The 18,332-nt window shown below is 46.2% G+C and overlaps 1 protein-coding gene across 1 annotated transcript; it reads left to right on the top strand.

Annotated features, from left to right (window-relative positions):
- Positions 1-1,157: 1,157 nt before the first annotated feature.
- Positions 1,158-13,516, top strand: IL17D (interleukin 17D). Its single transcript, XM_080583717.1, has 3 exons — positions 1,158-1,749; positions 1,883-2,172; positions 11,543-13,516. Exons 1-3 carry the CDS (start codon positions 1,735-1,737, stop codon positions 11,856-11,858), a joined length of 621 nt encoding a protein of 206 aa, XP_080439843.1. The 5' UTR covers positions 1,158-1,734; the 3' UTR covers positions 11,859-13,516.
- The last annotated feature ends 4,816 nt before the right edge of the window (positions 13,517-18,332 follow it).

Below are 18,332 nucleotides of genomic sequence, written 5' to 3'. Positions count from 1 at the left end.
GAGAAGGCTGAGGTACTGGATGACACTTTCACCTCAGTCTTTACCAGCAAGACTGGCTTTCAGGCATCACAGGTCCCAGAAACCAGTGGAAATGGCTAGAGCAAGGAAGACATACCCCCTTGGTGGAAGAAGGTACTTGATAAGTCAGGCAATACTTCATCAAATTGCAAATACGTACATCAATTGGGCCCTGATGGGATGCACCTATGAGTGCTAAGGGAGCTGGCTGATGTTATGGCAAGGACTCTCTCAATAATTTTCAAATGATCATGACAACTGGGAGAAGCATCCAAGCACTGGAGGAAAGAAAACGACACTCCTATCTTCAAGAAGGGCAAGGAAGAGGACCTAGGGAACCACAAGCCAGTCAGCTTCACAGCAGTCCCTGGGAAGGTGATGGAGCAGCTAATCCTGGAAAGCGTTTCCAGGAATATGAAGGACAAGAAAACCACCAGGTGTAGGAAGCATGGACTCACCAAGGGGAAGTCATGCTTGACTTAAGATGTAATGGCTGTCCCATTAGAGGAGGGGAGAGCAGTAGATATTGTCAGTAATACTTTTGAAACAGTCTTCCATAATATCCTCATAGACAAGATGATGAAGCTGGATTAGCAGACAGTGAGGTGGACAGAAAACTGGCTGAATGCCCAGGCCTAGAGAGTAGTGGCTAGTGGCACAAAGTCATGTTGGAGGACACTCACTATCAATGTGCCCTAGGGGTTAATAATGGGTCCAGTCCTGTTCATTGTCTTCATTAATGATATGTATGAATCTGGGCAGAATGTGCCCTCATCAAGTTTACAGATGACACAAAGCTGGGAGGTGTAGCTGATACAGCAGAGGGCCATGCTGCCATCCAGAGGGACCTCAACAGGCTGGGGAAATGGGCTGTCAGCACCTCATAGAGTTCAACAAGGAAAAATGCAAAGTCCTTCACCTGGAGAGGAAAAAACCCAGTCACCAGGACTTATTGGGGGCAACCCAGGTGGAAAGCAGCTGTGCAAAAAAGGCCAAGGTGGTCCTGCTGGGCACCAAGCTGAACATGAGGCAGCAATGTGCTCTTGCTGTAAAGGAAGCTTGCAGTATCCTGGGCTGCATTAGGAAAAGTATTGCCAGCAGGTCACAGGTGGTGATCCTTCCCCTCTAGGCAGCACTGGTGAGGCCACACCTGGAGTGCTGGGTCCAGTTCTGGGCTCCCCAGTACCAGAGGGACCTGGGCATACTGGAGAGAGCCCAAGGCAGGGCCACCAGGATGATGAAGGCACTGGAGCATCTCTGCTGTGAGGAGAGGCTGTGAGAGCTGGGGCTGCTCAGCCTGGAGAAGAGGAGGCTCAGGGGGATCTCATCCATGTCCCTAAATCCCTGAAGGGAGGGTGCAGAGAGGCCGGAGCCAGGCTCTGCTCAGTGACCCCCAGAGAGGCTGTGGGGTCTCCTCCTTGGGGATCTCCAGAAGCCGCCTGGACGTGGTCCTGGGCAGCCTGCTCTGGGTGTCCCTGCTTGAGCAGGGGTGGCACCAGACACTTCTGCAGCTCGGTGTGCCCAATCCACCCCGGCCGCGGGTTCCCCCCCTTGTTCCCCCTCCCCGGTCCCGGTCTCTGGGCAGCTCCCGGCGCGGAGCGCCTGAGACGCTGCTGGCACGCGGGGAGATGCAGCGCGGAGCGGGGCACTTTTCCAACAGCTCCTCCGGCGGGAGAGCCAGCGGCAGGCTCCCCTCGGCTTCCTCGGGCCGCCGCCATGCAGCGAGGCAGGGTAAGGGCGGCGGGGAGCCACGGGGAGGGAGCCGAGGGCCGGGGCAGGGGCATGGGGGGAGCCGGGCAGGGCGGCGGGGCCGGGGTCCGGGGGTCGCCCGGCTGCGTCCCCGCTGACGGCGGCGTCGTTGCAGGTGCTGGCGGCGCTGCTGTGCGCCGCGCTGCTCCCGCTCCCCTCGGACGCCGCCAAAGCTCCCAAACGGCCGGCTCGGCCCCGGAGCTGCGGCGAGCGGCCCGAGGAGCTGCTGGAGCAGCTGTACGGGCGGCTGGCCGCCGGCATGCTCAGCGCCTTCCACCACACCCTGCAGCCCGAGCCGCCCGGCCGCCAGCACAACGCCAGCTGCCCGGCGGGGGCACGGCCGGCCGGCGACAAGAGGCTCCGGCTGCCCGTCAACCTGCGCAGCGCCTCGCCCTGGGCGTACAGGTGAGCGGCGGAGGGGCGAGAGGGGTCGGGGTGGCTCGGAGGGGGGCGACACGGGCGGCGACGGGGGCTCCGGGGTCTATGCCGCTGCTCGGAGGGGCGGCGGGGACGGGCGGGAGGCGGTGGGTGAGGAGAGACCGGGGGGAAAGGGGGGCCGGGGAGGGATGGGGGCGAGGCGGGAGGGGGGCGAGGTGCGGCTGCACGCACTGGGAGCACTCCCTAAGGGGGTCCGGGCAGCGTCGTGTGAGAGCCCCAGCCGGACGGCATGCAGAGGGGGGGCTGACTGGATGCAGAGGGGAACATGGCTGGACATGGGAGGGAACCCAACTGTGCACAGAGGGGAACATGACTGGACACAGAAGGCAACATGACTGGACACAGAGGGGAACATGACTGGACACGAGGGGGAAACCTGACTGGACACAGCAGGGAACCTGACTGGACATGGAGAGGAGCCTGACTGGACTTAGAGGTGAACCTCACTGGACATAGGGAGGAACATGACTGGATGCAGGGGAGAACATGACTGGACACAGAAGGGAACCTGACTGGACACAGAGGGGAATCTGACTGGATGCAGAGGGGAACATGACTAGACACAAAGGGAAACCTGACTGGACACAGGGAGGAACCTGACTGGACATGGCGGGGAACCTGACTGGACTTAGAGGTAAACCTGACTGGACATAGGGAGGAACATGACTGGACACAGAGGTGAACGTGACTGAGCACAGGGGGGAACCTGACTGGACTCAGCAGGGAACCTGACTGGACGCCAAGATGAACCTGGCTGGACACACAGGACCATCGGCAGCAGTCCGCGGCCAAGCACTCTGCCCATCACCTCACGGCAGCCCCATGGGGCTCAGGTGCTCTCCCCGAGCTGTGACCCCAGCCACCGCTGGTTTCTAAATGCACCTGAGAGCAGCACGTGCTCTGGGCGCAGACCAACGGAGCTGTATCTTCACGTATCCCAAGACTGATATTCCCAGCGGCTTTCTGTCCAGTTTGCGTAGGAGAGGCATGAGTGCCGCAGTTCTCTACATCTGTTTTCAACCAGCACTTCACAAACACACATCCTCCGAGGTGGCTGACAGGCTGTTTTTAGGGGGGTGTAAAAAAAAAATAAGCAAACTAAATCTGCTGTTAGGCTGCTTAATACCCCAAAACAAGGGTCTGCGCTTCTGTGGGATACTCTGAAAAAGCTTGGAAACTTTGGTCCCATTCTCACTGATAAGTCTTCTGGTAGTTTTGGCTGAAAAAGAGTGACAGATTTGGGGGCACAATTTCCAGCTTTCTGTGAAGACACTGCAGGCAATGGGAAGCTAAAACACGTACAAACTTTAAAGGAACTTTCTTGCTACTTTCTGTGTGTTATCTTTCATAAATACTCTGACACAGTTACTGTATATCCAGCAAACTTAAATACATCTCCTTGTTAGCAATCTCCCATAAACATTTATTTTGTGGCATGGTTTTTGCCCACTTTTAGTTTAAGAAGTAATCCTACTGAGAGAAAAATGGTTTATTTGATCAATAAGCCTTTCATAAACAAAGTATTTTTAGAAATAGTATTTTTAGTAATACATTTTTTCAAAGCAGACTGAGAACTTTTTAACCAATCTAAACATGCAAAAAACAAGTATGATGAACACCTACCAGTAGGCTCAGGTATTTTTACATTGGTTTTCACTCGTGCTATCAGAAAATTTTTCTCCTTGTCTGAAAGTGGTGATTTCCATACTCACATCTCTTTGGGCAGGTATTTATTTTCAGTTGGAGCTCTGTAGAGGCTTAGTTCATAAGAGAGAACACTGTCTAGTTAGCAGAGCTCACTGCTTTGTCTCTTGATCCCATTTTTACTTCACCATTACCAGTATGAGACAGCAACAGACATTGCAAGATGTGTGATGAAAGTGTAAAGTACAAAATTGCTCATTATGAACAGTAATGTGCTTTTATTATTACAACCTGCTGTTTCATAGATTGTGAAGCCAGATAGAAAAAACATTAGGAAGATCAGGTCTGCTGTGCAGCATTCAGGTGGCAGGCATTCACCCCGTTACCCTCTAAGCAGTCTCCCAAATCCCATTGGAGCTGCTGTGTCTCTTCAAAAAGGGTGTGCTGCTCTCCATTAAAGCAGATCGTGGCACGTTATGTCTTGTCAGTGGTTAACCAACTCCATTTAAATGATCCCAACAATTTCTTTTCCATGGCAAGGGTGTTATTCTGAAAATCCGCGTACAGCTCTCTCCTGTGTTACCGAACTATTTTTATGATCCTGCTTACATCTAATTCTTTCAGGTTTTCCTCATAAATTGCTCCCCTTCCCTTATCTTACCAAGGGTCATGGCTGTTGCCTGCTGCTGTGTCTTTGAATCACTGGGGTCATTCACGCAGTGAAGGCCCAGAAGTGAGCTCACCAAGTTCCACCTGTGAAGAGCAGGCAGTCCCCTCTTTTATGGCAGGATGGGGTACCCCCAAAGCACGACTGGCACTGTTTGAATCTTGCATTGAGATTCCTGCCCAGCCCCAGCGTCTTGCAGACTTCAGAAGCTCTCCAGCCTCTTTTCTGCCACTAAAGAGTTACAGAGCAGTTGATTTCTCCTTAATGCAGACAGGGTCTTTTTTCTTTTAGACCTGCATTTTCATGTCTGAGATATATTGTGCTATTTCTCTGTCTTCACTGGTGTTGCAGCAGTTCCCGTTGTGACCATCTGCAGATTTCATTAACATACTGTTTATACTCCCCATTCCAGATCATTAATAACAAAGATATTAAGTCTGGCTCTACTTACCTTCCCCTGCAGATCTCCCTAGGCACCTGTTCCCAGCTGTTTAACACTGCTTCTTGTAATTCTTCTGCTCGCATGACAGTTCAAGTCAACTGAAATTTTTTCAAACCAGCATTTGTGAGAAAGAATCAAATAAATTACTTAGGGATCCGTGCATAACATCCACCCTACTTGGCTGCCTGTATCCAAGTTTGTCATTCTGTTCAGTGTGGAAGAATTAGGCTTGACTGGGTAAAAGTACAGGTGATCCTTATGTGGTTTCTTTCCTTGTCTTTGTTCTGTTCTCATTACTTATTTTGTATTTAATATCTTTAATTTTGTTATACAAATTACAAGACTTACTTCACTTCTGGCTTGCTACAACCCAGAGATAAAGGAGTTGCACATGGATTGCACCAAGCATCCATCTGATCCAACATCCTGCTGCTGGCAGGTAACTAACAGTTGGTATTTCAAGCAAAAGCTAGGGGAAAATATTAATTCATCTGCCTGATACTGAAATTCCATCCTGACGGTCACAGGAGATCAATGTATAGCTCGGAGCATGAAGTTTAGCCACCTGTATCGCTCTTTACCCTGCAGAGCTATAAAGAGACATCAGAGTTCCCTGAACTGAAGTCAGTTGAGCTGAGTGAAATCTGGAGGATGCTGGATGTGCTCAGCACTGCAGGAAGCTGGTCCAGGAATTACCCATTTTTTAAAAAAAGTAGAGTCAGCAGCAGAAGCTCTGCCCTGAAAGCAGCATGCTGTGAAGTCATCAGGCTGATGGTGTGCCAGTTTCTGACATCTCTCCAGGCACTGCTTGTCCTTCTTGGTAGCATTGCGTGGATACTCAGTGAAACCCAGAAAGCCTGCTTCTGCAAAGAAGTGCCGTGGTCCTTGGCCATTCCTGTGTTTCACAGGAGCTTCACAGGAGTTCGTGCAGGGGCTTTTCTCACCGTCCTGCCGACAGCACAGGATGGGTGTCGCTTGTTAAAATCTACAGAAGCCACAAGCATGGTGGATCCTTACCAAGGCAAGCTCAGCTCCAGAGATGCACGTGCAAGCAACTTTACTCACGGACGCGAGCCATTAAAAAGGGGTTAATTTTAAGCACGTGCCTACATGTCTGTAGGCTCCGATCATAAAGCTAGGTGTAAAGGTTGAACCGTCTGGTCCCACTGAAGTCAATGGCAAGTTTGCAGACAGTGCTGATCTGTGATTTCTTTGACTGCTGTTCCATTAATCAGCCTCAGGTGCTGTTCCATTAATCAGCTGTTTATTTTCATCGGCTTCAGTTTTATTATCTGTTCTTTTAGGGCTCTAATACCTTTCATGGCTAGAAATTACAGGAAGTTATAGGAATACATTCAGAGGCTTCTGCAAACACACTTCTGCATGAATTTGGCAAAACCCTTTATGTATATTCAAGAATTCATTCCTGATTCTGAATTTCCAAGTCTCATGGCTTCTGTGTCTGTCTCTGGGAGCCTACTCCTGTGTTTACTAAAGGTTCACTTACTGGGTTGAAAGATGAGGTTAGAGCTTTAGTTTCTCAAAAGCTGAGCCTGCCTTCTTTTGTTTTGCATCCAACATTTTGTCTCTACTAGAAAAGTAATAAAGAACTTCTGTAGAGAGGTGATGATTTCCATGGGGGGTTGTTTACTGATAGGCAGTACGATGAAACAATCAGCAAAGCTTCTCAACATCCTTTAAGGATTCCTTCTTAAACTCCTTTCCCGTACTGAGTTCCTAGGGAGCAACACTGAGTAAAACAGAGATTTAATTGTTATTGTCAGTGTTAACCTGATCATGAAACCCTAGCTAGTCCCTTTCTCAAATGTTGCCTAGCTTGTTTTTTCTGCTTTTAAAAAACAATTTCAGTTTATACACATCCTTGGCTTAGTGCTTATTTACATAAAATCTCAACAAAAGCAATACAGGCAAGTTTGTCTTTACCACTAAAGGCAAGCTTGTCCGCTGTGCTTTTGAAAAAATGTCATACAAGAGGTGGCGTTTCCTTTAAATAAGACTCCAATGATTTTCAAGAACCTTACCCAGGACGTTTTCCAAGATTTAACGCTATCGTGTGGCTCACCATGCAAGACCCAGAGATGCAGGTGAGGGCAAGAACAGAAGGGGACGCAGAACTGCTGTCCTTGTGGTTTGAGCGCATGCTCGTACAACAGCTGGATGTTATCAGAGGTCTAACATGCACATCATCGTCCCTTTACTTCGCGCTCTGAAATATTTACAGGATTAGGAGCTAACAACTATTTTTTTCTCTTAGCAAGTATTTCTCTGTAGCAGGCATTCTTTTGTTGAGTTTACGTTGTGCTTAGTTTATTTGATACGCAGGTAGCTAAGTACAGTGCTCATGTAACTGAATAGCCTCACAACAGCTGTGATTTTCTGAAGAGGTAGCTGTACCTGCCGAATCCAGCACAGCATCTGACTCTCTGGATTTGGACTACGAAGTGCTAATATTATTAAAAATGCTACATATGAAAGTAGCAGTACAGGACAAGACAGATGAAGTCTTTGCAAGAGCTTTGCTTGTGACAGAAGCGTCTCTCGTGATTTCCAGGCTTAGTGCATAAACGGCAGGAAGTTTGTTTTTCACTGGGAGCTCTCAAAACACTTACAGGGTCATAAGGAAAAGCAACCTAGAACAAGTAACACTTCATTAGCAGTTCCAGTTCAGTACAAACCCGCTTCTTGTTCCAGCAGATGGAAACACAGCAGCCCCGCACAGCTCGCTGCCCTGTCACTTGCAGCTGAGGAGCACAGGTTAGGCAGTCAGCTTGCTGCATTAACAGCAACATCAACAGCTCCTCTCAGCTGACTGCTGTGTCCACCTGTTAGGTGCATCTTCCACTACGCGCAGGAAGGAGTCAGGGAGAACTTGGGGCATGCTTTTTATCCAGTTCTTTAACCCAAGTTTAACCAAACATGTTTGTCCTGTTGCAGAAGACTTAAAAATGTGACTGGTAGAGCTTGGAGTAATGGAGTTGCATCAAGCTTCAGCAGGAGAGCCTGTCGTTGTATGCACAAAGTGATTACATGCAATGCATGAAGGCAGGTCACACAAGTGCCCTCACATGGCTAGGTTACTGGGGTTTGCTGGCAGTTCAGACCCCATCGGTCTGGGCTGCCTAGAAACAGTAAAATGAGGCTTCAGTTACATTCGTTGCCTTTCTTAACAGGTTTGAGCTGAAGATGCAGAACCTTGGGTACGGTTCCAAAGCGCAGTGTACATTTAGTGCAGCATTCAGTTTCAGGAGGCATTGTTCCCCAACTTCTGGTTCGTTATTACTGAAGTTCTGGTCTGGATGCAAAACCACCTCTATGTTTTGCCTTCATTTTGGGGTTTGGAGCCTCTGTGATTCCTTTCACTCCTCATCTCATGGAGTAGCGGTTTCTATACCACACTTGAGAATATAAGAGATTTTCCAAATAAAGTAGGAAATCACACCACACCATCCTTCCAGAAAACCTCACTGATGCCAGACTTTTGCCACACGAGAATTCAGAATGGGGAAGTTTGTTGTAGACCCTGATTCCACTGACACGGTCCTCTTGTTATTAGTGGAAGTGCTGTTTGCATCAAGCTTTTCTGTGCTTTCCAGTAACATCATAAACCAGGTGCTAGAGATAACACAGTATAGGAAATACTGGCTTGACACACGGTGAGTTTAACAGCCTGCCACTGAAATTATTCACATTTGGGTTTGAAATGGGAATGTATCGCAGGAGAAATGACCGTATTCCACTTTCTGCTGGCTAGCAGACATTTTATTTCACATTGGTGTGAGATCCTGTAACATGAAGGTATTTCCTGGGGAAAGTAAGCAAGTGCAAATGGGACAGAGAAGCTTTGCAAAACGCATCTGCAGTGTCACAGATGTCTGGCTGTGGGAGAACTGGTCGCATTTCTCTGCAAGGAAATCAAGTTCCTTAAACAGGCAAAGAATCCAGAATATACGGTAAAATATATACCACAAAAATAACAGTAAAAAAGTATTTTCTTTGATGAAGGGATAATCGGGTTTGTGTTTGTCTAAAGCTGTGGTTCCAGATTTGTTTTAATGTGATACACTGGCGTTACTCCTCCTGAAAAGAGCAGTCCCCCTCCGCCCCCATCTACAGCTGCGTGTCCGTGCTGCCTCGTTTGTGTAGGACTCTGCTCACATGCGGCAAGACAGCTGAAGACCCGAATCCAGCTTTCAGCCAGGCTGCTTTCCAGTTGGAGATATTCCCCCATCAGTCCTGTGACCAGAAGGACATGAGCACCAGCACAGGGCAGAGGTGCGAGGGAGAGCCCGGCTGCTTTTTTGGCAGCTGCAGATTTTGTTGAATTAAGTGCCCGTGTCGTTACAGCTGGAGGCAGGCTTACGCTGCCCCTCCTGCAGCAGAAGTCCCTTCTCCTCTCAGAGGCCACTTGAAAGATTAAAGGCTGACATGTTTGGGATGGGCAGTGATGCAAGCCCTGATGCGCAGACTGTGGCATTCCGGGAAACATAATTTAGGGAATCACTTTAAATCCACTGAGTTTTTCAAATGGTTATTTTAAAACTGCTGCGGGAAGGGGGGCATTGTATATTCAGTTTGTATCACCCCATAAATAATGATATTGATGGATAGTTACTTCATTTGTTCACTTTTCTCATGTAGCTGTCCCACTTCATCTCCTGCTTGGTGGTCCTACCCTGATCCTGTATAGAGGGTGGTTTAAAACCCGGTGCAAGAAACTGTACTGGCTTTGCAGCGCTTCACATCACAATAAGCATTACAGCTGTGTACGTCCCCTAATATCAAACCTTTGACTGTTACTCATTTTTTTAGCCTCCCCTGCTGTAATTTCCAGGCCAAGCACAGGAAATGATTGATTATGTTTGCAAGAAAAACCCCACTCTGCTTCACTGCTGGAAAACTTACCAAATAAAGAGGCAGTCAAACTATGCAGCAGAGCCTCTGGGCAGACCGGGGAATCTCCTGTGGAGGTTTTTAAGAACAGGCTGGACAAACATCAGCAAACGCATCCAAACTAGCCTCGGTGGAGGCGTTTGGCCCAGATGACCTCCCAGAGCGTCCTCCCACTCCCGCAGCCTGCAGGAGAGGCCTGGCAGCGTGCTGCGCGTGGGTGAACAGCGTGCTGTGTGAAGGAGGAGCAGGGGCACGGGGAAGAAAAGGGTTTTCTGTTAGGTGAGAGATGAGTGAGTGCTGCTGGTAAGAAACGCGGGGTCAGCATCCTCCCCAGGGCTCTGGGGAAGGAGCACAGGGGCGGCCCGCGCTGACATGCAGCGCGTGGTTCAACCAGCTCTGAAGCAGGGCCAGTGCTGAAGCGCCAGGGAAGAAGGGGATCTGGGGAGAGGTTGCAGGCACAAGGAGGACTGCAGGCATTATGTTACACGTGTAAAAAACATCCTCTTTTTCTGGCAATGCAAACATTTTTGCTGGACTCATGGTACCCAGTTGTAATTAACAAGTTACAGCCATGCCCTGCGATTATTTCCAGTATAAGCAAGAAAAGTGGGTGAAGAACTAAGCAACAAATACATCATCACCATGATATTCTTTGTAACTACACACTTCATTTTTTATGCTGTGTACTCCTTTTTAATTTCAAAAAAACCAAGCTGACTTTATCAGCTTTTACTGTCTGCTGAGAACACCAGTTTTAAGACAGTCAGGATCACTATTACTTGAAACCCTAATATAATGCCTTTATTTCTGCCTCCAACTGTGACCAGTGAGGAATGTTGTATCTTGGACTCTGTTGGTGCAAGCCGTAGTTAGGCTCCAAGCTTTCCAGCGACTGCTAATGGGAACTTTCCAGAAATGGTGCTTTAGTAAGCAAAGTGAACGGGTAAAACAACAAAATGTAGGACAACAAAAAATAGAGGATGCACACTCTGGAACCTTTGGGGCAATGCCTTACTTCAAAATGTAGCAGGAGAGGGCAGCAAAAACATTAATATTGCAGTTTATCTCAGCGTAGGCGTGCATGTGTTATTATTCTGTTAGAGGGAGAAGTAGAGACAAGAGAGGTGAATTAGAGAAAGAAATGCTGAGTTCTGCTTTGAAGGAAAAGGAACATTTACAACCCTGAACACTCCAAGCATACCTTAACTCTATTTAAATTATAAAATTTTAAATCATCACGTCATAGCTTCTATGGTAACAATGCTAACAAGTAGTTGTAGTAATTTTTAAGAATTCAAGGCGGATCAAAAGTTTGGAAATGTCCAAGGTTCTTTTTTAATGTTCCAGTTACCCACTCAGTCAAATGCAAGACTTGCTCCTTTTAAACCCCCAAATCCCACATTTCAGAAAGCCAGGCACTTCATACTTCAGCGTGCCCTGTAGGACCCGAGCAGCTCTGTAAGTTAGCTGTTCATGCTTTTTCTTTCCGTTTTACAAATAAGAAGCCAGACAGCAACAACTACAGCTGTTTTTGCTGGCCAAAAAAAGAAGAAAAAAAAGCCAACAACAAAAACGCTATATAAATGTTTACAGTCAAATAACTTTATAATAATGCTTTCCAGATGAATACATAGAGAGATACTAATGAATCTTTATTATTTGCTTTCCTGTAGAATTTCATACGATCCCACGAGATACCCTAAGTACATTCCTGAAGCATACTGTCTGTGCAAGGGCTGCCTCATGGGGATCTTTGGCGAGGAGAATTTTCACTTCCGCAGCACCCCCGTGTACATGCCCACCGTCATCCTCCGCCGCACCTCGTCGTGTGCCGGGGGCCGCTACGTGTACACGGAAGACTACGTCACTATCCCAGTGGGCTGCACTTGTGTCCCTGAGCAAGAGAAAGAGGCCGAAAGCGTAAATTCCAGCATAGATAAGCAAGAAATGAAGTTGCTCGTAAACCAGAACAAGCCATCATCAGAATGAAGAGTGTATGAAGAATCATCTGTACAGGATTCACATCGTTTCACCACCTCAGGAAACTGCACGACAGCAGAGAACACACCGGCTTACCCTGATTCTCTACTCACAGTTATTTCAGTTATAAGATGGAAATTTTTGTCCGGTCGCTCAGATCATTAGCGACGGCAATTCATACCAAGAACTTCTTTAGCTTATGTAAGTATTTGTTGCAAATTCCAGTGTAGCTTCTTTTTTTTTTTTCCTTAGAGCAGAACATTTTATTCTTGCTTATTCACAGTAAATTTTAGGTGATGCAAATGTACGACATGCTGTCTATTACTATAGCAGACTACTGGTTGTAGATATTTTGAAGGAGTCTCTTATATTCTACTTTTAAATACTTTTATATAAAGATCATACAGCTACCACATGTGTGTCAAGTCAGCAGTTAAAAGGATGTTTTTTCAGGCAGGGAGAGCCTTCCTCTATACTGCATATCTCAACTCAAAGCAGCGTTCTTGGCTGTTACACCTTTGGCTGTTTATAAACTACAGAACGGGAACCTTCGCTGTGCTGGAGTCATTCATGAAACAACATCCTACGAGTGCTGTTTTTAAACTTGCCAAATTGCTAAGCGTACAAAACTGTTGAGAAAAAGCATGCTAGAATATTATAAAAGGGCAGCGGACTTTTCTGGTGTGGACTATGTCTAATTGCAGAGAAAATATCCATTAGAAAAAACAGCTTGGTTCCCAAGAGTTCTGTATTAGATTTCATTCACCATTAACTGCTTGCTGTTTCTTGTGATAAAATTGTGTTCTGTGAAGTTGAAAGGCCAAAACGTTTTTCATGTTAGGAGAGGAATTTCTCCATTAAAAAATCAAGTACAAAGGGTAGGCTTCATTCACGTACCTGCAGATGAGTAAACAGTCTACGTACTTAACATTTAGATGGTACAGAGGTCACTAAAGTGAGTCCAGACAACTCAAACTTGTTAAATCCAAATTATTTATACCATTAGTGCTGCTCGTTTTTCCCTGGGCTACCAGTAGCAGACAATCACCTGCAAAAACAGTCTTCCGTCTCTGCAGCCTACAGGAGGTTGGGGGCAAGACCTAACTGCAAACCCTCGGTACACAAAAACCCATGTTTCCAGAGCGAGGGTCCGAAGGCTGACTTAGTTGAGGGAATGATAATCAGGAATAGCTGGGCATACCCCGCATGATCACAACTGCTTAGAGAGCTGCAATCACCAAAGCTGATAAATCTCAGAATGAACAGCAGAGTGTCTTTTAACAGTCAAATGATCGTGACTGCAATGTCATTGCGAAACGGAATAAATACCGTATGTGCCAAGGTATTTGCTACATCGAGAATCTCCAAATTGGGCTTAGTTCACATGGAGGAAGCCCCTACTGTACACAATGACACACTCACTCCTTCGGGCTGTCATTGGATGAAGAATGGAAAGACTACAAGCCGAACAGAATTAACAAGCTAATAGAGAATTAAAATCATATGACGACAACTTGTCTTGGTGGGTAATTACTGACTGTGCCCCTTACGACTCAGTACAGCATAATAGTATTTTCATAGTGCAATCTGTCTAGCTTCTTACAAAGCTTAAAACAACTTTAAGAGCTTCAGAAACCAATAAAAGGAAGATTCCCATCACAATGTCAGATTGACGTTTATAACTGGTTTTTCTTTGGAGATGTTTTTTTCACAATTCTACTTGTCTTTAGCTCTGTGTCTCCTCAAACCGGGATGCTTCTAGCTCAAAGGGATGCTCAAAGAAAGGTTCAAAGGAGGTCACAAAGTGTTGACGCTACTCAGAGAACAGCTAATTGCCTAGCTGCTGCCGGCAATTAAAGCTAGTTACCTGTTCCCCAGAGAACGTAAATACTTGCAGCTATTACAGCCACTTTTCCGTCCTCCTAATGTGGAAGGACTTCTTACCCTCTGAGAAAAGGGAAATGCTAATCAAAGACAGAGGGCCTCAGAAGGGAAGCACAGCCAGAGAAACACTGCGTTAGATGATGCTTCAGCAGTCCCAGTTCCTTAAGGTTTCACTATTACGTAGTGTTTTCTCTCCACACTCACTCTTCACACAGGGTGAAATCGGACCTTCAGACTTCCCAACATATAAATTCACTGTAAAATACAGTAAAGCCCCACAGCAACAACAAAAAGACCCCAAACCGTACAGCCCTCAACACTTAGTAAATACTCAACTGCTAAGTTAAGGAGTGTACATGCATTTATTTGTGTGGTATTGAGAAGGAAAAAAAAAAAAAATAAAAATCTCACTTTTTGTTGTAACACTCTGTCCTGCGGGCAGAAATTACGGAATCAGTTTGAGGTTTTCCAAGTAACCAGAGCATGTTCTGGGAATTCCTGGGAATGCTGGGCTAAGAGCAGGTAAATGGAACACAACTGGTTCTGCCAATCCAGAAAAACAGATGCTTTAGCTTACATAAAGCTCCAGGAATTGGATGACTGAAAGGAAAGTATTAGGGAACTGCAAAACCTCAACGGATCAATAGATTATGTATTTTGGCGACCTCCTTCTCCTCATATGCAACAAGTGCAGAAAGCTTCCTATGGTCGCAGGCACCTTCATGCTATTCCACTTAGAAACCGTTTTCCTTTTTTAATCTCCATTCACTTCTGTGACAAACACTTTGGCTGAGCCAATTTGCTTCCTGGTCCAGCTCTCCCATTAGATGTCTCTTAAAAGCTGTGTTTATGTTTCAGCGTGAGCAACTGTTTGATAATAATTTGTTAGTGAACAAGTGTTTCTTAATACTTCACATCAAAAGCTATTAGCCATGCAAACATTTGTTAACCTTCATAACACCCTTCCATTATACCCCCCCCCCCCCCCCCGCCACGTTACTCATGTGGAAAAGTTCAAGTATTAAATGCTGTTTGCGTTTGTTTGGATTTTTTTCCTTTTTTTTTTTTTTTTAAGATATCATCACATCATGGATTTATATCAGGTTGACTTCAGCAGCGGTGTGACATTTTCCAGCTTCTAGCCCTCCGGTTACAGCTGCCATAGCCTTGCCTTTAATTTGCACGGGGGGAGGGAAGTTCATTGGAGTTGCTTCAAGGCTCACAAACTGTTGACACAAGGCAGACATGAAATGCCTCATTGAACCAGCTCCAGGCCCAATAAATGCAAACAATTCAAAGCTGAAACTATCTGGCAGCTGCGGCTGATTTGAGAATTTTTTTGTTGTGCCAGGAAAATCTTTTCCTTCAATGAGGTTGTCCCTGGAATACATTAGGAGCCACAAAACATGGAACAATATCCTCAGTAAAGAACTTTTCTTCTCTGTAGTATCACTTAAGATACGTTGGAAAATTCGTATCACGCAGGAAGGCTGAGGAAACCCTGAGATGCCAGCTTTGGTTTAAAGGCCTGTCATTGCACGGAGGTGTGAGCAGGCAGTGGCCTACAGCTGCAAGTAAACACGAAATCACCAGCAGCAAGGGGAAAAGGGAAAAAGGCTATTACACACACCAGAAAGCATAAACGCCTGTTAATTTCTCTGGGATTAAGCAGCAGATTTACCATAACTACCTGGAGAGCTACGCGTTTTTGCTGGGTGGCATCAGCTACCACTTGGTTTTGCAGCCCTTCTTTCTAAGGAGGCTGCAAAATAGGTGAAGTGGAGAAGCAGCTACAAGAGGTACTTCCCCTTGCCCTGTGCAGTGGCATGGGCAGAGGGGGGAAGGCAGCCGTGCTGTACGGAGCCTGGCCAGCTCTGCGACACCCAGCTAAGTGCAGCGGCAATTTTAATGGGAAATGCAGGTCAGAGCTTAATGAAAGTACCGTGGATTTCATGCAATGGCAGTTCTCAAAATGCTCCACCTGTCATCTCGGGGGAGATGCGGGCAGCTGTGGGATCTGCTCCTCCACCTGCAGCCGCAAGCCCGTGCGCACGATGCCGGGTTTCCTCCGCCGAGTGTCACCGTTGTATGGACACACGCGGCCGCACGGCGCTGAGATGTCCTGCCGCCGCACGGCTGCAGCGTGTCATAATAAAGCGTGCTTCCGCAGTCATAAACGCCTCTGGAAGAGTGGCATCATAATGAAAACTTCACCACAGGCTGCTCCAAGAGAAAGGCAGTCCCTAAAAGATCCAGAGTAAAGCCAGCCACTCGTTACTTGACGCTGAAGATTTTGTTTTATAATCATGTCACAGAAAAGGGAGCTATTTTGCTGTTACGTAATAGGTCTTAGAGCTGACACAAAGTACAAATTCACTACGGATTTTTGTGACTTGCAGCCTCAGGAGCACAGATACTTCCCCAGAAAGGACAAAACCAGCTTACATCCTCTCGCTGATGAAGGCTGTGTGAATGCCACCAGTCAAGCTCTGCTTGGGCAGCTGCCCGAGCTCACCAGCCTTCTAAGGGAGAAGCTGTTGGACAACGGGCTGCTCTGTTGAGCGCATCTACAAAACTGTACATGTTCCCTCATTTTCATAATCACACGTCTTCACAGTGCCTCTTTTCAAAGCGGCCTGACCAGCGTGTGAAAGCAGCAGTAACGTTCTTGGTGAACTGATTTTCTTGGTACAGCTCAACGTTGTACGTTTTTAAGAAAAGGAATGGGTCTCTGATGAAGTTGGCAAAACTATCTTTCAGTTCTGTTGTAGAGAGCCCAACAACGCAGATTTAGCAAAAGGAAGCAGACAACTGCAGGACATTAGCAGCAAAGCAACAACATATGTGAAGCTTGTATTCAAACAGCACGTTCTAATTTAGGTGGGCAGAGTATCGTCAGTTCTGGCAGCCGTACCGTACCTGTCCCTTCTGAAGCCTCTATGCAGTTCAGGAGTTTCAGTTCAAGTTTCAGGAGGCGCTTCACATTGCATTGTTTCCATCTGCCTGGTGTGCAAGACATTTGTGATAATAAACACAAACCAGCCTACAGCTGTGATTTGTGCCCATGCCTACACATTTAACACTGTTTTGCTTTCTTATTTTGGAACTGGCCACGTAACAGCAATGGCTCGGGCTCTTGGAACACTGCTAATAACCCCAGCTGGATGTCACCTGCAGGCAGTAATTTTCAGGGGGAATTCTGGCTTTATGGGGCTCAACAGCAAGGATGCTTTCTGGTTTGAATGGCAGGACAGTATCGGCCACAGACGTGCAGTGACTTGAATCTGCCTCAGCTCTCCATTTCCCCTGTGTGCTCTTCCTCCACGCTTTCCTTAACAGTATGTTACCCGTCACCTGATGGAAACCAACACCTGTGAAAGAAAAAACTGGTACCACAAAACTCAGGAACACTATAAAGGGGGGAGGCACAGGCAAAAAAAGTGAGGAGGGAAAACTTAGGAAGTGAACGGGTCTCTGAAAGCAGAGAGGAGAGCAAAAGTGGCTTGGAAGCATATGTATGAACCAGCCTGGGGTCTGACTCAGGAAGTTTGATTCTCTGAGTGCTCCAAGAGGTTTATATAACATCTATGTTATTTCTGCTCATTACTATTACACTATCAGATGGGAAAATCTTCATCCAAACAGGACAAATACACAGAAACATGACTATGATCTATCTCTACATTATTAGAATTCTTGCCTCAAAAGTTTAATTAGGTTTATCTCCACTACAAAATAAATTTCTTAATACTTCCTCTAGGTGCTTCATTTTGTAGATGCAGCATTTCTGTTAGCCTTTTACGTGATCCCAATATATATAGTATAGAAAGACAAGAAGACAAGTACATATGTTCTGTGTATTTATAGCTGATAAAAACTGTTGAGTGCCTTGCAATTTACGAATCAGCTTTCACCCAAAAATGTATCAGCAGTGTAGCCAAGAAGTCAGAGAAAATTAGCTTTAAAAAATTCCAGTTATCAAAAATCTCTCCTATCCCAAAGGAAAGTTTTTCTAATGTATTGTCTATTGTGATTGAAATTGCTTGAAATACAGCCAAACCCTTGTATATAAAATTTAAATTTGCCTGTTAGAAATAACAGGAGTTTGTCAATACATTATGGTATACCTCAGTGGCCTTGTAAGATCCAGCAATTTCTAATATGTTGCTATTCTACTACTATGCTTCTCTCTGTGGAACAGGAGGCAAACATGAAAAATGGGTATTTGGGAAAAAAAGGTCTGTTCTTGAAACTACAAACATGACATACCCATACATCATTGTTAACTTGGTAGTGAAATCAATTAAAATGTAGGCACTGCATTGAATCAGAGCCGTTATGATTCAAGAGTTAATGGACATGTGCAGGTCACATTACTACAGAAGCAGGATCTCAGCCAGCAGCAAGGGTAACAAAGTGAGAACCCATGAACACAGTCTGAAGCACTAATGCAAGCATGGGTTAATTCCTGGCGTTTTATTACTTACCTCATATTTTAGGGTGATTTGACCTGACTAATGTATAGGATCCCTAATGAATGTAAAGCTCTCTCTCATGGGGAAATCTGTATTGTGCTTTTTTCAAGGAGACATCAAGTTT

This window comes from Anser brachyrhynchus, assembly GCF_964034855.1.
Source record: "Anser brachyrhynchus genome assembly, chromosome: 1".
In the NCBI taxonomy this organism is placed as follows: Eukaryota; Metazoa; Chordata; class Aves; order Anseriformes; family Anatidae; genus Anser; species Anser brachyrhynchus.
The sequence above is the reverse complement of the archived record's forward strand: the minus strand, read 5'-3'. Positions and strand labels throughout refer to the sequence as shown.

Excerpts from the sequence above, each read along its gene's own strand:
- IL17D (XM_080583717.1), top strand. Across the intron at positions 2,173-11,542 it reads GCCTCGCCCTGGGCGTACAG|AATTTCATACGATCCCACGA; the intron begins GTGAGCGGCGGA and ends GCTTTCCTGTAG.